General features: G+C 43.1%; 1 protein-coding gene across 1 annotated transcript in view; it reads right to left on the reverse strand.

The window, feature by feature from the left end:
• LOC124795400 (ubiquitin-conjugating enzyme E2-22 kDa) overlaps positions 1 to 14,142 on the reverse strand; it is a 109,364-nt gene extending 95,222 nt beyond the window's left edge. The window contains exon 1 of the mRNA XM_047259416.1: positions 13,936 to 14,142. Coding sequence (XP_047115372.1) covers positions 13,936 to 13,998 — 63 coding nt within the window. The 5' untranslated portion in view covers positions 13,999 to 14,142. The remainder of the gene's footprint in view (positions 1 to 13,935) is intronic.
• Between the last annotated feature and the right edge of the window lie 7,159 nt (positions 14,143 to 21,301).

Consider the following 21,301-nt stretch of genomic DNA (forward strand, 5'->3'; position numbering starts at 1 on the left):
CCCAAAAATCTGAACTGTGCCACAGCATTCAAGCACTGTGAACCCCAGTACAGTTCTCGGTCAGGATGGACTGTGGTACTGCGAAAAAATGCATGACACTCTTTCTGCAGGAGAGAACTGGAAACAATGGGAAAGGGTCATAAGAGAACCCCATCAGATGGTGCCTTGAAGTTGGCATTCAGACACAGCTACAGAGTGGGTGCTGTACCAAATGCAGAAAGTGTCAACACACAGTGTGGGGATGGCCAGTGGCCTGGCAGAGATGACTAGCCCAATGATGGTGATGAGGCAAAGTGTGACACTCAGCACAGAGTCCTGCAGGATGCCATTCTCTTGGATCCGTAGAGAGCAAGGTGAAGTACCAACTCTACGCTGAAACAACCACTGGGATAAAAACTGAAATTGGTAGGGAGTTCTGGAAGCCCAAGTCATGGACGGTAAGTAAAATATGATGCTGGTAGGCACTGACTTACATCTTATGTATGTCCCTTGAAAAATGAATGATAACAGGATACTGAAGTTATAAGGAAACATTTGCAAGGACATGTGGAACAGAAATAACAAATAAACCATTGAAAGAAACACATTTTAATTTCCACATGAGAGGACTGTACTGCGTCCCATGCTTATACTCAAGGTTACAAATGTTGCTGAATGTGATGACCATCTACATCCATGATGGCTTGAAAGTTTGTATGGGTACCACTTCACAATTGTTCATAGCACTTCCGGAAAGGTGGACTAAGGAATGTTCAACTGTTGTGACACAGCTTGTGCACTGCTTAAGACCACACAGTGAGTCCAGCATTCTCAGTCATGGTAACGGTTAACTTCCTCAATAATTTGTGGCACAATTAGCTGTTAGCCTCTTCCATGAGCAATTCCCAAATCTCCAGTTAATTAGAACTTCCAAATCACGTTCTTCCAACCCAGTGTGGTAAGAGGACCTCTCCATATTCCTTTAACACATCAATACTTGTGAAGAGCTATTGCTGTTGTTTTCATAAAATAGCTTTGGAAGTAAAGCCCTGATCACCCTCTCCAGACCTATGTTGGTTGGTTGGCTTAAAAGGGGGGGGGGGGGGGGCACCAAACTGCTAGGTCATCAGTCCCTCATTCCGATTAAAATAATTCCACAAGGGTGGGCGTAAAATAATCGAGACATACAAAACACAGCTGGGAGAAAGAAGAAAACCACAAGAATGACAGAAGAGCAACAAACACTAAAATGGACAAAATGGGACAAGAAAACCACAGAGAGATGCAAGAAACATGTAGAAGAGATCAAAACAAGAGAGCAAATTACCATGGCTGGCTGACAATGAGAATAAAAAGGGGAAGCCAGCCACTGTGCAACACGTTAAAACCTCCACCCTAAAAGCACTAAGGTGGAGGACAAATAGGGATACCACCCTCACGAATAAAATGTAAAACTAAAGCTGCTGTTGAGGCATTGTCACCCAACACCGAAGGTAGGGTGCTGGTAAAGTTAAAAGTCCGTCGCAGAGCAGCTACAAGTGGGCAGTCCAGCAAGAGGTTGACGACCGTCATTTGTGAGCCACAGCTGAAACCGAGGTGGGTCCTCACGACAGTGGAGGTAATCATGCGTTAACCACGTATGGCCAATGCGGAGCCAGTGGAGGACAACTGATTTCCTGCGAGATGACTGCACGGAAGACTTCCACACATTCGTAGTCTCCTTAATGACACGTACTTTGTTCCGGATATGCCCATCTCCAGAAGCGATTTCTGCCTAGCCTGTTTGGCCAGCCTGTCGGCAAGCCCACTGCCTGGGATTCCGACGTGTCCTGCAGTCCACACAAACACCACTGAATGACGGGACCGTTCCAGAGCACTGATGGACTCCTGAGTGGACACTACGAAAGGACTGCGAGGGTAGCACTGGTCGATACCTTGTAGGCTGCTCAAGGAGTCAATACACAGCAGAAATGACTCGCCAGGTCATGAGCGGATGTGCTCAAGAGCACAAGGTATAGCCACCAGCTCGGCAGTGTAAACAATGCAGCCATCTGGCAGGAGTGCTGTTCTATATGTCCTCCATGAACACACTCAAAGCCTACATGACCATCAGCCATCGAGCCATCGGTGTAAACCATTTCACGGCTCCAGTACATGTCGAGAATCGAGGAAGAGATTGTGGAGAGCTGCAGGGTTAATGGAGTTGTTAGGGCCATGCAAAAGGTCCTAAAGAATCCGCGGCCTAGGTGTACACCATGGAGGTGTACATGAATGGACCTCGCGGAGAAGTGGTAACGGGAAGGACTCCAATTCATACAGAATGGAGCAGACATGAACCGCAATCATAAACCCTGACCTGGGCTGCCGATGCGGGAGATGAACCGCTGTGGTTGGGAAAAGGAGAAGGTAATTCAGATGCGCAGAAGAACTACGAACATCTGCAATTTAACTGGCCAGCAGCTGTGTACGCGTAACCTTCAATGGAAAACTCCGGCCTCCACCAGGATACTGGTCACCAGACTCGTTCTAAAAGCTCCCGTCACTAGGCAAATGCCACAGTGGTGCAATGGGTCAAGTAAACACAATGCTGAGGGTACCACAGAACCGCCCTCCCATAGTCAAGGTGGGACTGAACAAGGGCTCTGTAGAGCTGCAGCAGCATAGAGCGATCTGCACCCCTGTTGGTGTTGCTCAGGCAGCGGAGGGCATTGAGATGCCACCAGCACTTCTGCTTAAGTTGAGGAAGGTGAGATAGCCAGGTCAGTCGGGCGTCGAAAACCAGTCCTAAGAATCGATATGTCTCCACTACAGTAAGGGGATCATCATTACGGTAGAGTTCTGGTTCTGAATGAACGGAGTGACACTGACAGAAATGCATGACACACAAATTTATGGCTGAAAAATGGAAGCGATGGGGTAGAGCCCATGACTGCCCCTTGTGAATGGCTCCCTGTAGGCGCCGCTCAGTGACGCCAGGACTGGAGGAGCAGTATGAAATGGGCAAGGCATCTGCATACAGAGAAGGTAAAACTGATGGCCGTACAGCTGCTGCTAGACCGTTAATAGCCACTATAAATAGAGAGAGACACAATAAGGAGCCCTGCGGAACGCCATTCTACCGAATACGAGGAGAACTATGGGAAGCACCAACATGAACAGGAAAGTATGGGACACAGGACGTTTTGGATAAAAATCGGGAGCAGTCCCCGGAGACCCCACTCATACAATGTGGTAAGAATATGATGTCGCCAGGTATTGTCGTATGCTTTACATAAGTCAAAAAAGACGGCAACAGGATGTTGGCGTCTGGAAGAGGCTGTTTCGATTGCAGACTCGAAGGACACAAGATTATCAGTGGTAGAGTAAACCTGGCGGAAGCCGCCCTGACATGGAGTCAGCAGGCCACGTGACTCCAGGACCCAACCCAACCGCCGAAACACCATACCTGTACAAAGAAACATGGTGAGGCTGAAGCCCCAGTACAGTGTGTAAACTTTTAGATGGCACACCTCTCCCTAGTCCTGAATCTGTAGAAGTCGGTAAACGTCGGGAGGCTTCGATAGGCACGTAGTTTCGACTGCTGCCAACATTAAGTAGGTGACTGTGTTGTACAAGGTAGCCATTGTCGTCTGCTTCATTATTGTTTTGCGCTGTACTGTTCTGCGTGTTTTTATTGTGCAGTTGTGCTAAACATTATCAAAATGAGTGAAGAGGCAGTTGCTGGCCCATCTCGGAAGTCGTCAACAACCCCTACCGGTAGGCCTACGGTTAGAAGGAAACCAGTATTACGTAGCGATGCTCGCAATATTATATTGCGTGTGATTGAATGCTGCGAAAGGGAAAGGGAGCAGAAAAAATTGCTTCACCCCATTTACAAATCTTCAGTGAGACTGCTACATACACAGGACAAAGCACGCGTAGCATTGGAAGATTCAAACAGTTTTCCAAGAATCATCCTGGCGTATCACCACAAACGCCTGGCAAGAAAAGGTGAGTTTCCATTTCAGATATTTTGTTTGCGATCACTTTGAAGGAGCCCCCTATTTCGTCCGAATTACCTTATATTTAATTTTTCCTTGCTACTGTATTGCTTTGTTTGGAAACACCACTGGTTACTGTATTATTTCGAAACACATTCATTTTACAGTACATTTCCAAATTCAAAAAAATACGTGCAGTCCAGAAGGCATTTTCTTATAAATCTTTCTCTCTCTTTTAACTTAGGAAAAGAAGTGGAGAAATCGAAGTAATGATTGATGATTTCAACCAGCGTGTTATTCGCGACACGATAGCGGAATTTTATTCAGTGCGGAAGATTGTGCCGAGCCTGTGAACACTGCTTCCAGTTTTGCACGACAAAATAGGCTGGAAGTGGAGTATTGTTTCGCTGAGAAAAGTACTTTTGTCTATGGGATTCATATGGCGTAAGTTGGAAAACAAAAGGAATGTGTTGTTAGAACGTCCAGACATTGTGCACTGGCGATCTCGTTTCATTGTTGACATGAAGAACTTCAGGAAAGCAGGCAGAGAAATATTTTATCTCGATGAATCGTGGATCGATAATGACTTAACGTTTCATAAATGTTGGTAGAGGAAGGGTGACTTACGTGAAGAGAGTGTCGGTGTCACTACATGGGGGAGCGCATAGTAGACACACACATACACACGTGTGTGTGTGTGTGTGTGTGTGTGTGTGTCTACTATGCGCTCCCCCATGTAGTTTATATATAAAGTCTGCTTGTGTCTGTATATGTGTGGATGGATATGGATATGTGTGTGTGTGTGTGTGTGTGTGTGTGTGTGTGTGTGTGTGTCTACTATGCGCTCCCCCATGTAGTTTATATATAAAGTCTGCTTGTGTCTGTATATGTGTGGATGGATATGTGTGTGTGTGTGTGTGTGTGTGTGTGTGTGTGTGTGTGTGTGTGTGTGTGTGTGTGGGCGCGCGCGCGCGAGTGTATACCCGTCCCTTTTTCCCCCTAAGGTAAGTCTCTCCGCTCCCGGGATTGGAATGACTCCTTACCCTCTCCCTTAAAACCCACATCCTTTCGTCTTTCCCTCTCCTTCCCTCTTTCCTGATGAGGCAACAGTTTGTTGCGAAAGCTTGAATTTTGTGTGTATGTTTGTGTGTCTGTCGACCTGCCAGCACTTTCATTTGGTAAGTCACATCATCTTTGTTTTTAGATATATTATTCCTACGTGGAATGTTTCCCTCTATTATAACTATATATATATATATATATATATATGTGCATGACGATTTCAGTTTCGTTTACGAACAACATTTAAAGCGAATTTTACTTCCAAGCCTTTCGTCTGCTTTCGTGTCAGCTTAATGCACAATTTGTAGTGCCAGCACTGCAACTGGTAGGCGTGCCTTGTCCCCTCCCCAACGGCTCCTCTCCCCTCGCCAGCCAATGCTTGCTTCCTCCTCTCCCCGCACTCCCCTCACAACTCTGCCGTATTACAGTTAACACACTGTAGCTATCCACGTCAAGTGGGTTTTGACTGTGTTTGAGCACTGGAATGATGGTACTCTCCCACCATTGCGATGGAAAGACACCATCACACCAGATCCAGTTGAAGATGACAAGGAGATGTCACTTGCAGTCAGATGAGAGATGTTTAATCATCTGACTGTATATCTGATCCGGGCCAGGAGCTGTGTCGGGGCAATGTGCAAGGGCACTGAGGAGCTCACACTCTGTAAATGGGAAGTTTTAGGGTTCACTGTGGCGTGTAGTGAACGTGATGACTTTCCTTTCCATCCGCTGTTTGAGGATGCGAAAGGCTGGAGGGTAGTTCTCCGAGGCAGAGGCTCGAACATAGTGCTCAGCAAAGTGCTCAATAATCGTGTTTGTGTCGGTAGATAACCTGCCATTGATGTTAATGCCAGGGACATCTGTTGGGATCTGGTACCCAAAAGGCGTCTGACCTTTGTCCAGACTTGGGAAGGTGATGTATAGCACCAAATGGTCGATTTGTATCTCTCCCAACACTCCCGTTTCTGTCGTTTTATAAGCACGCAAACGTGGGCACGGAGCCGCTTAAATCCTATTAGGTGCTTATGGGAAGGGTGCCACTTATTTCGCTGTAGATCTCGCCGACGCTCTTTCATTGCCTCAGCGACTTCCAGTGACCACCAAGAGACTGTCTCCCACCGGGGGCACCCTAAAGAGCGGTAGATCGCATTTTCCGCAGCAGAAACAATCGCTGTAGCGATCTGCTCAATGACAACATTGATGGCACCATGTGGGGGAGATTCAGCGGTGACAGCAGAGATGAAGGCTTCCCAGTCTGTATTGTTAAAAGCCCATCTGGGTAGGCGTCCGTGAGCATGGTGCCGGGGGAGTGACAGGAAGATGGGGAAGTGGTCACTATTACACTGGTCATCATGTGCTCTCCAGTGGATAGATGGGAGAAGGCCAGGGCTGCAAACCAAGAGATCAATGGCCAAATATGTGTCATGTGCCACACTGGAATGTGTAGCGGCCCCAGTATTTAAGAGGCAGACGTCAAGTTGTGACAGTAAATTTTTGACCTCCCTACCACGGCCAGTAAGCATGGCGCCACCCCACAAGGGGTTATGCACATTAAAATCTCCCAAAAGTAGGAAATGTTTAGGGAGTTGATCAATCAGTGCAGTTAATACATTCATGGGTACTGCACCATCCGGAGGAAGATATACGTTGCAGGCAGTTATTTCTTGCATTGTCCTTATCCTGACAGTCACAGATTCAAGAGGGGTTTGAAGGGGCACTGTTTCACTACAGACTGAGTTTAGGACATAACACAAACTCCACCTGACACTCTATTACAGTCATTACAGTTCGTGTAACATCCCTTATAGCTGCAGAGGGCAGGGGTCCGCATTGCCGGGAACCAGTTTTCCTGGAGGGCAATGCAGGAAGCAGGTGTAAAGCTTAACAGTTGCCATATCTCAGCCAGGATGTGGAAAAAACTGCCACTAATCCACTGGATGACTGTGATCAAGAGACTGGAAAGGCATAAAACACTATGAAGCTGGCTACGCCTCAGGGTCACCTGCTGCCACTATATGGGTACCTGTGTGATCGACATCCATTGTGTCTGAGGGCCCAGCGAGATCTAGGTCCTCAGCTGACGGCAGAATCTCCACCTCATCCTCAGACACAGAGCTTGTAGGTAGTGATGGTGTGTCACCGCAGTGCCTTGGTTCTTGGGGGTCTTTTTCTTTTTAGGTTTCTGTCGCTGCTCCCCACATTGGTACCGCTGGGAGGGCTTCACCGATTCAATCTCAGGAACTGAGGATGACTGCGAAGCCCTACGACCAGCTACCTGTGGTTGCTGCAGCCACTGGCGGGTGTCAGCTTTGCCCCTGGTAGGAATCTGGAAAGGGAGTAACCCAAGGGATCCATTCCTGGCAAGAGGAACCAAAGAAGACTTATGCTTTTCCAGCTGAAAAGTGGGGACTGACATCTAGGAAAGAGGGGGGGGGGGGGGTGTTGCTCCTGAAGTAGGTTGTGCAGGAGCAACAGGGAGGGAAGTGCCCCCCACTGTCAAGGGGGCAGGTGGAGTCTGATGGCTCCGAGAGCCAACTGTACGCAGCGGAACAGAAGATGGTAGAAACACTGTCGTAGCGGCGGCATAGGATGACGTCATATGCACAGGATGTAGCCTTCTGTTGTGTACATAGTTCCGCGTAGTCAGCGCGTACACAACTTTCCAAATAGAGCGCGTCCCGCTAAGCACAACAGCGCAGGCGCACCGATCGTCTGTCTCCACACTACGGGATGGCGCTGTCTAAGAGACGGACCAAATTCTGCTTCCGCCGATCCGCGTATTAATATGAAACGCAGCCAATGAGATTGCTGCTAATGTAGAACCTTTCTCCTCACGGATCACACTCGCGCAGTGATACCTGAACATGCGAGGTATTATAATGAGTGTACAGACCTCCGATTAGTTAGTCTGCATTAGTCTGTAGTCAAGTTTCAGTCTGCGCCTAATAAGATTACCATATTCCTGTACATAGCCATGAAGAGAAATGTATAGACACTTTGTCAAGTATCAGAGATATGTGAGAATAAGATTAACGTACCAAGACCAAAGGAACTTCAGATTGTCGATTGTAAACAGCATCCAGAATCAAGTTAAGTAATTTCTATGCTTTTTATTATTTTAATAAATGTGTGTAAAAATTAATCAAGCTCTGTTTAAAGTTGGTCACCGTCAATCTGCTACTCTAAGCACGCAAGTGGCATTTATATCGTCTGACCTAACGGCAGAAGATAAACACGCCATGATAAGACCACGAAACATATTGCTGACACTCGCCTACTTCGTTAGAGCGACAAGTCAAATAACATGACGGTGTGTGTACCAAAGGTCTTACAGTACGCACACCACACCTTCTCTCTGGAGAATCCTGCAGTCTGACAAGCAAGGCGAATGGTGCTCTCCGCAGTTGACACAGATGGTAGGTGGGGTACAGGGAGTATTGAGATGTAAAGACGATCCACAGTCCCAATGAATGGCGCTGGAAGTACAGTGGGAAGACATGGCCGAACTTCCAGCACTTAAAGCATCACATCGGGGGAGGGATATATGGCTTCACATCACAGTGGTAGACCATCACCTTGACCCTCAAAGGACAAGATGAAGGCACTGGAGCCAACCTGATTATCCCTTGGACACCAGTGGACGCGCCGAATGAAACGGACACCTTGCCGCTCTAAATTGGTGCACAGCACATCGTCAGACTGCAAAAGAAGGTCCCTTTGAAATATGATACCCTGGACCATATTTAAGCTCTTATGGGGCATGATGGAAACAGAAACATCCCCAGCTTGTCACGGGCAAGTAGTGCCCATGACTGGGCAGAGAATGCTGTTTTGATGAAGACCGACCCTGACCGCATTTTGGACAAGCCCTCCATCTCCCCAAACTTGTCCCCTAAATGCTCCACAAAAATCAGAGGTTTCATTGACAAGAAAGATTCCCCATCAACTCTCCTTCATTCAAGGTACCGGAATGAATAAGCTTTGCTGCCATCCTTAGCCTGGTGTTCCTCCAATGGTGTGGCCAGCGGGAGGGGGACGATTTGGGTTCGTGTTTCTTAGCATTGAAGTTAGACCTTGACCACTTGGAGACTGCTGATGTTCGTTGACCACCAGCAAGGGATGACGTACTACACTTCACGGCGTGTCATCCACCCTGATGCCACCCACTCTGACCAGGGGCCCTCCCCACAGGCACCACCCAGCCGCAGCAAAGGTCACTTGACAGGATGGCCACTGCCGGGAGTCCCAATGCCCCAGGGTGAGAGGCATCTACTCCTTGGCAAACATGGGGAGTTAATGGTGCAGGCAATAGAAGAGCAATACGTGTGGTCAGGGGGCTACAACCAACAGGGTACAGGGCAGCCCTACCATAATGAGCTGGGTACCGTGCTGGATACCAGGCGCAAAAGAGCTAAGAAGTCCATTATCAACAAATTTTGAAAAATGGAGGTCAAACCCTACAGGGGACCATCAAATAAAGGCCAAAATGTTCGAGACTCCTTTTAGTCGCCTCTTATGAGAGGCAGGAATACCTCGGGCCTATTCTAACACCCAGACCCGCATGGGGGAGTTTACTGATGGCTATAAGAGAGAGTGTAGGCTCAATACTGTGCTCTGAGGATCACCATCTCTTGGACCTATGGGGAACTGAGGGATGCACTGACTACCACACATGAACAGTAGAGGAAACAAAAAGTTGTGGTAAAAGAAATTGGTAAAACATTCCAGAAATCCCAACCGTGAAGAAAGGTTAAGATGTGGTTGATGCCACGCAGTATCACACTCCTTATGCAAAATGAAACAGACAGCAATCAGATGATGGTGTTGGAGGCATGCAGTATGCCATTCCCAACTATATTAGGTGTTCAGTTATGGGCCAGTCCTCCAGGAAGTCACACTAATGGGTGGACAACGGGATGTGTGATTAAAGGGTACAGCACAACTGATGTTCCAATTTATTGAACAATTTGTGTAAAATTTTTGTAAGACTGCTTGGTCTGTCGCTGTCAATGGTAACAAGTGTTTGCATGGCCTTGGGAGTGGGATGATGGTACTGCCCCATCACTTAGAGGAGAATTCCTCTCTAACCAGATACGACTGGTAACCATAATTAGGTAGCATTTATGATCCATTCTGAAGTGCAAAATCATCTGACTGTGAATTGAGTCACGGTGTTGTAGATTTAAAACCTACCTGTCAGACATTTTATGTTACTGGGCAGTGATCAAACATTTTAATTGCTGCAACTGAATTCCTTTGTGAGCCATGGGCAACTTAATAACGGGTAATAAAGGTAATTTTTTCCTGTAGTGAAAAAGTATGGACATCATTGTTGTTCTCAAACTGTGATGGATTATTTATTCCGAGTTTCATTACCAAATATATGTATTATGACAGTGCAGTTAAAATGCCCAACTCCTTGATGAGTTACCTATATGACAACTGTGAGCGAATACTGTATATTACTCTTACTACCCGTTTTTGTGCAATTAATACTTTCTAATGGGTTAGTTAACACAGAAAATAGTTGCATAATATGTTACTGAGCAGAAATATGCAAAATATGTCGGGAAGTTTATTTGTTTGTTTCCAAGACTAGCAATTATATGAAGAGCATACACAGCCGAACTTAACTGTTTGTGAAGCTCAGCAATATCATTCTTCCTGTACAAGTTTTCATCAATTCATCAATGTGTAAGTGTCCACCAAAAAATTTGGAGCATTCTACCCTATTTGCCGACTCCAATTCATGTGCTACATCAATTGTTGGTATGACTAGCTGTTGTACAGAACTGAATATACTGTGTTTCCTCAAAATTTAGAATGCCCATTTTCAGAGTACTACTTATATCTGAAAAAGATCATTAACAATCTCTTTTGTGACTTGCTCTCTTCTGGCATTTATTATAACACTAGTACTGTCTGGGGAAGTGGGGGGGGGGGGGGGGGGGGGGAGGGAGGCTTGATTAATAGTGGCATGGAAGTGACAAGTACATCAAAAGTGATCACCTTCACAGAGATTTTTGCGCATGAGAAGTGCCATGATCTGCACTAAAACAAAGTGGCAAGTGGTTTCATCATTGAGTTTAGCGGTAGAAATTAGAGAGTAGCTGCTCCATCAGGAGACCGCTTCCAGACTGCCTGATGCTCCCTCGCACTGAAATCCCCAAGTGGGTGGAAGACTGGAGGGAGTTGTTGCCCTCTAGCTGATCACCTCAGGATATTATTTCTCTATCAAAAGGTGCATTAATATTGTGGAAGGTGAAAGTAATGGTTAACTGAACCACCACAGCGAATACTGCTACAGATACAAAAAAGGCACCTTCTCGCTATGAACATCAGTGAGAAGGAGCGTACAGAGTCCTCCTGATGGCCCCCTGTGTGTGGCACAGTTTATACCTACTGTAGGAACAGTAATTTATGAGGGTAGGATAGGGATTGGTAGAGAGCAGTTTTTCTTATAGGGCTATGCCGACTGTCAACAGTAGGAACAGTAATGTATGAAGGTATAGGGCTATGCTGAATGCTGACTGTCAAGTAGGATGGCAATAACTGTTGCAGTTCAGAAAGATGTCAATAATACAAATTAAAATTTCACTGAATGATCACTCTGCGGTTGGGTTTGTTGAGGATGGGGGAGGACCAAAATGGTGGGCCATGACCCAGAATAGCAGTTTGCACTGATTGAGATGGTAAAATATGTACGCGCATGGTGTGCAAATCAGGTGAGATAGAGGCTCCAGTGTCACACAGGTCATCGGAATCGCCATCGGCTTGAACTTTTAAAAATATTCTCAGAGCTGACAAGTGTGGGTGCAAATCTGCAATCAATGAAGAATGTGGCACTCCGTGGTCCACTGGCTCTTTGAAATTGACTTCACACTCCACCTGGTCTTAAATGTTGTCTTGCTGAGTCTCAGGAAACACTGAAAGAGAAACGTGATCAGTTTTGGAGCTCACTTTAAACTTGTTCCTGTTTTTGATTGGCTGTTTAGCATTCGGGACAGGTGATGATGCTGCATTTTGAATTACAGAATTTTTCTTTACTTTTTCTTCTGGTCAAGTATGAACAGTGATCTTCATAGACACAGTTCTCTGGTTGTATCCACCAGTATTTTTTACAGTCTGATTACCTACAGATGTCTTAGGAGTGCACTAATTTGTTGCCGAGATGAATGATTTTATATGTCTAGGTTATGTAGGGAGGCAACAATTTCGTTGAGACATCAAAAAACCAATGAATGGGAATATAAAATAAAGATTGTGATAACAGATTCATCTGTAGCGTACACAGGGATTTACAGTCACTCCACTGTGAAGGAGGCATTCAATATAATAAAGAGATTATTATGTGGCACACTAGACGAAAGTCTGAGGTACAGACTTGGCAGGTGTTTTACCTGGAGCGTGGCACTCTACAGGGCATAAACATGGACAGTGAGATGAGATAATGAGAAACGGCTGGAAGCATTTGATATGTGGGTGCAGTGGAGAATGAAGAGGATAAGCCGGGTGGAAAAGTACGTGTTGGAAATTGTTGGGGAGAGAAGAAGACTGATACATGTTATAAGAGAAAGGAAGAAGAACTGGATGGGACATTCAATGAGGTGGGAATGCCTACTAACAGACACTTTGGAAGGTCTAGTTCATGAGAGGAGACTGAAATCAAGGAGGAGATACAAGACGACAGATGACAAAGGCAAGTAGAAATTACGCAATCTGAAGAGGATGGCAGAAGACGGAGTAACTTCATTTGAAAATCTGCCTCTTCTTGGTGAAAAGTCTGCATTTTATAACAGGGATGCCTCCAACGAATATTTCTATGCACAATGTTTGCAAGTATCATACATCAGCAATGATAAATGAAGGGGCTCCGCTCCAGACTTTATTTTTTTTATCAAGGGGGAAGAAACCTCACACTAAAGGTCCTACTGGACCTTACAGCCTTAAACATTCATGGGAGAATATGTACACAAACTGGAATATGTTACTTTTTTCATACAATGAATAAACAATACAATCTATTAAAATACAGAGCGCAACTGTATAAGATTAGAATCAGTGCATGTAAATGGATATTACTGCAGCAATCACAAATGATTTGTGATGAGTAACAAAGCTACTTAAAGTGGCTAGTGTTACAACACACAGTGCCCAACGAGTGAAAGGGTTAACATTATTTCCGATATGTAAGATCAAGAAACTTGCACGTCTACCAAGTACACGACTGCCTTGATTAAAAAATGACAATGAACTTCAAATCTTCACAGCGTTGTAGCTCCAAGAGTCAATGAACGTCTGCCTGCAATACCATAAATAACAGTTCCCGACTTAGTGTGTGAGTTTATAAATAAAATGATCACGTGGCTACATCATTTCATCCCATAAGGATCAAGTCTTCTCTACAGTAATTCACTTTACATAAGCAACATGAAAAGCTATATATACGACTAATACTATATGGACAAAGAGGTTCCAACGCACCAAAACACATGATTGTAGCCAATGTTAGTTCACTAAAAAATATAAATTTCATCTCTTGCATCTGTTTACACGGCGACTGAACTATCAGGAGCACTTCTAGCGATACGTACGAAAGCGCGTTAACAGTGGATTTCCTCAGTGTCATATGCCGTTCTATAGTTCCATATGTTTCCACAACTATGCACTGTGATCTATTAACACAATTAGGCATGTTGCTCGCCACCCTTTCACAAATAACTCATGATAGAATAACTCCTTTAAATCCATTGCGTTCCTGCGTGTGAAAGTAGGTCAGCATACAAAAACAAACTAGGTGGAGGTGTATGACACTATAATATCCACAGACTGTAAACACAAATTGGCAAACTTCAGTTCTGATAAACACATCTCAAACAATATTCGTCATATATTAAACACAACTAGAATTTACCTCTTCACTTTTAATGACTTCTTTGAATTCTCGCTTGATTCTCTGTGCAGCAATGTTCGCCATTTCAGAAAATTAAAATATACATTAACCTGGTCGTTAATCACACAGTTTAAGATACACTAAATAATTTAAACACGCAACATCACCCAACGAACAACTTCCACTACACATAATATTTTCTGCAAGCACAGATACACGCTTAGCCAAAGATGTATGCAAAGATGATGTATCGGAACACCAAACAAATGCGTAATCGAAACAATATTCCTCAACATTTCTAGAAACAACCAAAATTAACACCTATCTTTGTTGATAGAGGCAACGGAATAAACAACGATATTCTGAAAAGCAAATGTGTTGCTATAGAAATGTAACTATGAAATAGGGCCTTATCATGCAAATAAGCCAATTGTTAAATGAATTAAAGGTAATTCACACTAGACGTCAAAAGAATAAACGCCAGGCGACGTCATCCTAAACTAAAGACAATGTTATTTCACTTAGCCCAGAACCAAATGATGAGAGGGTAGTTCTGAGATATCACCCACGATTCAAAGTGTTGAAATACTGTATCAGAATTGAGGTACTAGCATCATAGCGGATGTCCTCAACAAAGTTTCCATGGTACACTGCTTGGAAATGAAACTTCAGAAAAAGTGCCTTCCAGACATTTTAAAACATTGACGTTTATCTGTTAGAGAAAATATGGACATACAAACACACCAAACAACTTTTAGAAGAAAGAGTTTTTCTATCTTATCCAGTGTATTCGCCGTTAAAAAAAGGTTATATACGGCCAGTTCCCAGTTCACCTGGCCATCGCTTCCCGTCGCGTTACATCATGGCACCGTTTCCGCACAATGTATTCACACTGTCCGTCACATCATGTCACGTCAATTCGTTTAATCCAGTACCAAACAATGGAAGTTAGGTTATACGTTACTATCATCTATACAAAAAGTCGGAATACAGTATCGGTATTGAGAAACTAGTAACGATGAAGCTTATTAATGGCCAAAGCAAACTTCATAAAGTTAGTTCCTGAGCAGTTTTCCGTGGTAAAGTGCTGAAACTGAAGCAACATTTCAAAACATTGACATTTATTTTCTAGCGAAAACATATACATACAAACACATCTAACAATATTTATATGAGAATAAATAGAGCCTGTTTACCTTGGTTATTGTATTTTTTCATTACATAATTGTAACATCATAAAACAGCTACATATTTCACCTTTATTAGAGATGACTTAAAACGTTATTTAATTAAAACTCTTTCACAAACGTATGTTCTTACTTGTATAAAGTGTGGGAATAAGCTCTGTTGAGCTATTGTAAAACCTAAATAATTTTCACTTTCGGATATCTGAGCTCATGGAAGAACACTCTATGGAAAAAATGATCAATTCGTCATAGGATATTTGCAGTTTGTAACGAAAACAAAGCACAAAAAGAAAATAAATATTAAGAAGACACAAAATCACTACTACAACATGAATGAGTGTGCCGAAAATAGGTTAACTTCCGATGTTAGCAGTTTCTTCTGGAAAACACCTGACAAGATGTGACGGTCGGTTAACGGCTTTTGTGAATGTTGCCACTTGAAACTCATTGTGAAATGCTTTAGCGTGACGTGTCGACCAGTGTAGATTGGCCTTTAAAGAAAGCTATTCGTCAATTTATGTTCTTATTGATGCACGGTGCAGGCTTTTCGTTATTAAAGATGTAATAAAACCTAAACATTTTTTCGCTCCCAGGTACTATTAGTATATCTAGCGACTTCTGTGGAAGAACATTCATGGAAAAAGTATCCAAGTCGTCACATTCCACCTCAATCCACTTAGTCAAGTGTGACTTTTTCAAAGTACTTTATTTAATTTATCCACATGTCACTTCTCCGAATTTTATATGACCACCTCTAGGAAAAATACTGCCCTATATATGACAAATTCAGTTGAGGTATGATGATATTTGCCTCATCCAAGGACAGCATTCAGTGGCATTTGTGGAGTCCTCGGTAAAGCGCCTTGAAGACCATATACCAAAATTATTATACTCTTTATGAGAACAGTTGGCAACTAGAGGACCCAGTCAAGTCCGGTCTGTGGAAGGTCAAAAACTGGACAGCTGAAAGTATTTTGAAACTATAGTAAAGAAAATTATTTAAAAAGTACTTTTCTGTATAAAACAATACCTTTGAGTGCCATCCTTACCACTTTTAATAGCACTGTACAAGTAACTGCATAACTCATTTGAGTTCTTAATGATTAGTATGTAGATTAAGTACATAGTTCCTACACTGTGTATGCAGGAGGGTGCACTGGAGAGAGGGAGCAGAGGGGAACAAGCTGGCCGGCCAGCACAGAGAGTTGTGTTGATCTACACAAAAGCTCTGTACACCTAAAGGCAATAAAAGAATTTTATTTAATGAAATAGGAAATTTACAAATCGATCTTTGGCAACCTATGAAGCCTATTTTAATCAGAGCAGGAATATTCAATTCGACACAGTTTTTTGTCCGTAACTCGAATGAAAGCGTAACGCCGCTTTATGAAACTGTGATATGAAATGTCAATTTTACCTTTCAGGCAGGTGTACACAGCAGCGGCGGCCTGTGTCGTGGAAGCAGTTGCCTTACAGAGCATCAGCACGTGCTTTGTACTGCACGGTGGTATTTTTATAAAGGAGGAATCCAAATAAATAAACAAATTTTTATCTTCACTTCGTCAAGAGTTGTTGCAATCCTGCACAGAGCTTTGTTAACTGTTATTGTAATGAAAAGAAGCTTATAACGTTTCTCTGCATCTAATTGGATCCCAAAAATCGTAAAAAGATAGTAAAAACAGGAAGTTTTTGATTGAGTTGATGGAACAAAATTTTTTAATGCTGTGTGATAGGCTTGGAGCTGTTCCATTTAGCCTTATACGCAACAAAAGTGTCGCTTGAGTTAAATGTGCCAATTTAAAGTGACAGCACCGAATATCTCATCAACAGTTCATGTAGTGAAACTCGTCAAAAAAATCTCTAGGCATATCAACATTCTTTCAAAAAAAAAGCATGGTCTTACAAAATCGCTCTATGACCAGGCAAGCAAAATCTTCCGAAAAAGTGTTGCGCGTTTGTTAGGCTCTTAATGAACACCAGAAGCCATTTTCAGATTCTGAGATAGTAAAAAAAATCTTATTGAACATCATTGCAGCACTTTTTGAAGAGAAAAGGGATGTTGTTGCAGTTCATGGTATTCATTGTCAGCAACAGGCAATACAAGAAGAACTGAAATTTTCTACACTACATCTACATATATGTAGATACTCCATAAGCCACTGTACTGTGCATGGTGGAGGTTACCCTGTACCACTACTTGCCATTTCCCCTCCTATTCCACTTGCAAATAGAGCGAGGGTAAAACGACTATCTGTATGCCACCATAAAAGTCCTAATTTCTCATATCTTGTCTTCGTGGTCCTTATGCACAATGATGTTGCCGGTTCTCTAAATTTTCTCAACAGTGTTTCTCAGAAAGAACATCGCCTTCCCTCCAGGGATTCCCATTTGAGTTCCTGAAGCACCTCCATAACGCTTATATGTTGTTTGTACCTACTGGTAACGAATTAAGCAGCCCACATCTGAATTGCTTCAATGTCTTCCTTCAATCCGACCTGGTATGGATCCCAAACACTCGAGCAGTACTCAAGAATAGGTCGCACCAGCATTCCATATGCGGTCTCCTTTACAGGTGAATCACTCTTTCCTAAAATTCTCGAAATAAACTGACATCGTCCGTTTGCGTTCCCTACCACAGTTTTCACATGCTTGTTCCACCTCATATCACTTTGCAGCATTGTTGTTGTTGTTGTTGTTGTTGTGGTCTTCAGTCCTGAGACTGGTTTGATGCAGCTCTCCATGCTACTCTATCCTGTGCAAGCTTTTTCATCTCCCAGTACCTACTGCAACCTACATCCTTCTGAATCTGCTTAGTGTATTCATCTCTTGGTCTCCCTCTACGATTTTTACCCTCCACGCTGCCCTCCAATACTAAATTGGTGATCCCTTGATGCCTCAGAACATGTCCTACCAACCGATCCCTTCTTCTGGTCAAGTTGTGCCACAAACTTCTCTTCTCCCCAATCCTATTCAATACTTCCTCATTAGTTATGTGATCTACCCATCTAATCTTCAGCATTCTTCTGTAGCACCACATTTCGAAAGCTTCTATTCTCTTCTTGTCCAAACTATTTATCGTCCATGTTTCACTTCCATACATGGCTACACTCCATACGAGTACTTTCAGAAATGACTTCCTGACACTTAAATCAATACTCGATGTTAACAAATTTCTCTTCTTCAGAAACGCTTTCCTTGCCATTGCCAGTCTACATTTTATATCCTCTCTACTTCGACCATCATCAGTTATTTTGCTCCCCAAATAGCAAAACTCCTTTACTACTTTAAGTGCCTCATTTCCTAATCTAATTCCCTCAGCATCACCCGACTTAATTAGACTACATTCCATTATCCTTGTTTTGCTTTTGTTGATGTTCATCTTATATCCTCCTTTCAAGACACTGTCCATGCCATTCAACTGCTCTTCCAAGTCCTTTGCTGTCTCTGACAGAATTACAATGTCATCGGCGAACCTCAAAGTTTTTATTTCTTCTCCATGAATTTTAATACCTACTCCGAATTTTTCTTTTGTTTCCTTTACTGCTTGCTCAATATACAGATTGAACAACATCGGGGAGAGGCTACAACCCTGTCTTACTCCCTTCCCAACCACTGCTTCCCTTTCATGTCCCTCGACTCTTATAACTGCCATCTGGTTTCTGTACAAATTGTAAATAGCCTTTCGCTCCCTGTATTTTACCCCTGCCACCTTTAGAATTTGAAAGAGAGTATTCCAGTCAACATTGTCAAAAGCTTTCTCTAAGTCTACAAATGCTAGAAATGTGGGTTTGCCTTTCCTTAATCTTTCTTCTAAGATAAGTCGTAAGGTCAGTATTGCCTCACGTGTTCCAGTGTTTCTACGGAATCCAAACTGATCTTCCCCGAGGTTGGCTTCTACTAGTTTTTCCATTCGTCTGTAAAGAATTCGTGTTAGTATTTTGCAGCTGTGACTTATTAAGCTGATAGTTCGGTAATTTTCACATCTGTCAACACCTGCTTTCTTTGGGATTGGAATTATTATATTCTTCTTGAAGTCTGAGGGTATTTCGCCTGTTTCATACATCTTGCTCAGCAGATGGTAGAGTTTTGTCAGGACTGGCTCTCCCACGGCCGTCAGTAGTTCCAATGGAATATTGTCTACTCCGGGGGCCTTGTTTCGAGTCAGGTCTTTCAGTGCTCTGTCAAACTCTTCACGCAGTATCATATCTCCCATTTCATGAACAGATATTTAAATGACTTGACTATGTCAAGCACGACACAAGTAATACTTTATCCAAACATTATAGGTTTGATCTTCCTACTCAGCCGCATTAACTTATATTTCTCAACATTTAGGGCTAGCTGCCATTCATCATATCAATTGGAAATTTTGTCTAACTCATCTTGTGTCTTCCTACAGTCACTCAACTTCGACATCTTACCGTACACCATGGCATCATCAGCAAACAACTGTAGATTGGTGCCCATCCTGTCTGCCAAATCATTTATGTATATAGAGAGCAACAGCGGTCCTGTCTCACCTCCCTGGGGCAGTCCTGAAGATACCCTTGTCTTTGGTGAACTCTCGCTGTCAAGGATAAGATATTGGGTTCTATTATTTAATAAGTCTTCGAGCCACTCACATATCTGTGAACTTATTCCATATACTAGTACCTTCGTTAACAGCCTGCAATGGGGCATTATGCCAAATGCTTTTCAGAAATCTAGAAATATGGAATCTGCCTGTTGCACATCAGCCATAGTTCTAAGTATATGGTGCGAGAAAAGGACAAGCTAAGTTTTGCATGAGCGATGTTTTCTAAAACCATGCTGATTCGTGGTTATAAGATTCTCAGTCTCAAAAAAGTTTATTATATTCGAACTGAGAGTATGTTCAAGGATTCTCCAGCAAACGGAAGTTAGGGATACTGGTCTGTAATTTTGTGAGTCCATTCTTTTACCTTTTTTATGTACTTGAGTCACCTGCGTGACTTTGTGCTGGGCGAGAGATTGAAGATAAATGCAAGCTAGGTAATGGGCCAATGCTGTAGAGTACTCTTTGTGAAATCGAACTGGGGTTCCATCCTGACCTGGTGATTTATTTGCTTTCAAATCTTTCAGTTATTTCTCTATGCCAAGTATGCTTATTGCTATGTCATCCATACAGGAGTCTGTCCGATGGTCAAACGACAGTATGATTTTACTACAATTTTCCTGTGTGAACGATTTCTTGAATGTGGAATTTAAAACTTCGGCTTTCGTTTTGCTATCTTCAATGCCACACCAGACTGATCAACAAGGAAATTCTCTGCCACATCTTTTGCGAAAGTGTGACGGTGGTAGTTGTCGTAAGCTTCGCGCAGGGATCTTTTCACAGATGCACAAATCTCTACTAACCTTCACTTGTTGTCATTGTTGCGTTCCCTTTTGAACTGAGAGTGCAACAGCCTATGCTTCCTCAGCATCCACCAAATTCCTCTATTAAACCATAGTGGGTCTTATCCGTCATTTAACCACTTCCTAGGTACATAAATCTCCAGACCAAGATTTACGATCTGCTTAAACTTTGACCATAATTCCTCTACACCCATTTTACTGGAACTAAGTGAGGCCAGTTTACCAGTTTACTGTCTAAGTGAGATGTTAATAACTGCTTATCTGCTCTATCTAGCAGAAACACTCTCATAGCCTTCATGACTGATTTATTAGGTTTTGTAATCTTAGTTGCTATAATGACATCATGATCCCTAATCCTCATTTCTATAGGTCTGGCCTATTTGTAGCTACTAGGTCCAAGATATCTCCACTACATGTGGACTGCTGAGCTAATTGCTCAAGACAATTTTCAGAAAACATATTCAAAAGTATTTCACATGACTGTCTGTCTCTACCCCCTGCAAAGAATCCATAGACATCCCATTCTGTACGAGACAGGTTAAAGTCCCCTCCAAATAGTATTGCATGAGCTGGGTATTTACGCACTACAGACCATAGACTCTCTCTGAACGGCAGTAGAACTGTCACAGCAGAATCGGTAACCAGTAACAACATCCAGTAATTAACTTAGCTTCACCTACACCTGTTATACACGACCAGATAACTTCACTGCTATTGTCAACTTCGCCCTTAGTAGAGACAATATTTTTGTCAATTGCAATGAACACTCCCCCACATATGGCCTCTAACACGTCTTTCTGATATACACTACTGGTCATTAAAAT

The sequence above is a fragment of the Schistocerca piceifrons genome, chromosome 4, assembly GCF_021461385.2.
Source record: "Schistocerca piceifrons isolate TAMUIC-IGC-003096 chromosome 4, iqSchPice1.1, whole genome shotgun sequence".
In the NCBI taxonomy this organism is placed as follows: domain Eukaryota; kingdom Metazoa; phylum Arthropoda; class Insecta; order Orthoptera; family Acrididae; genus Schistocerca; species Schistocerca piceifrons.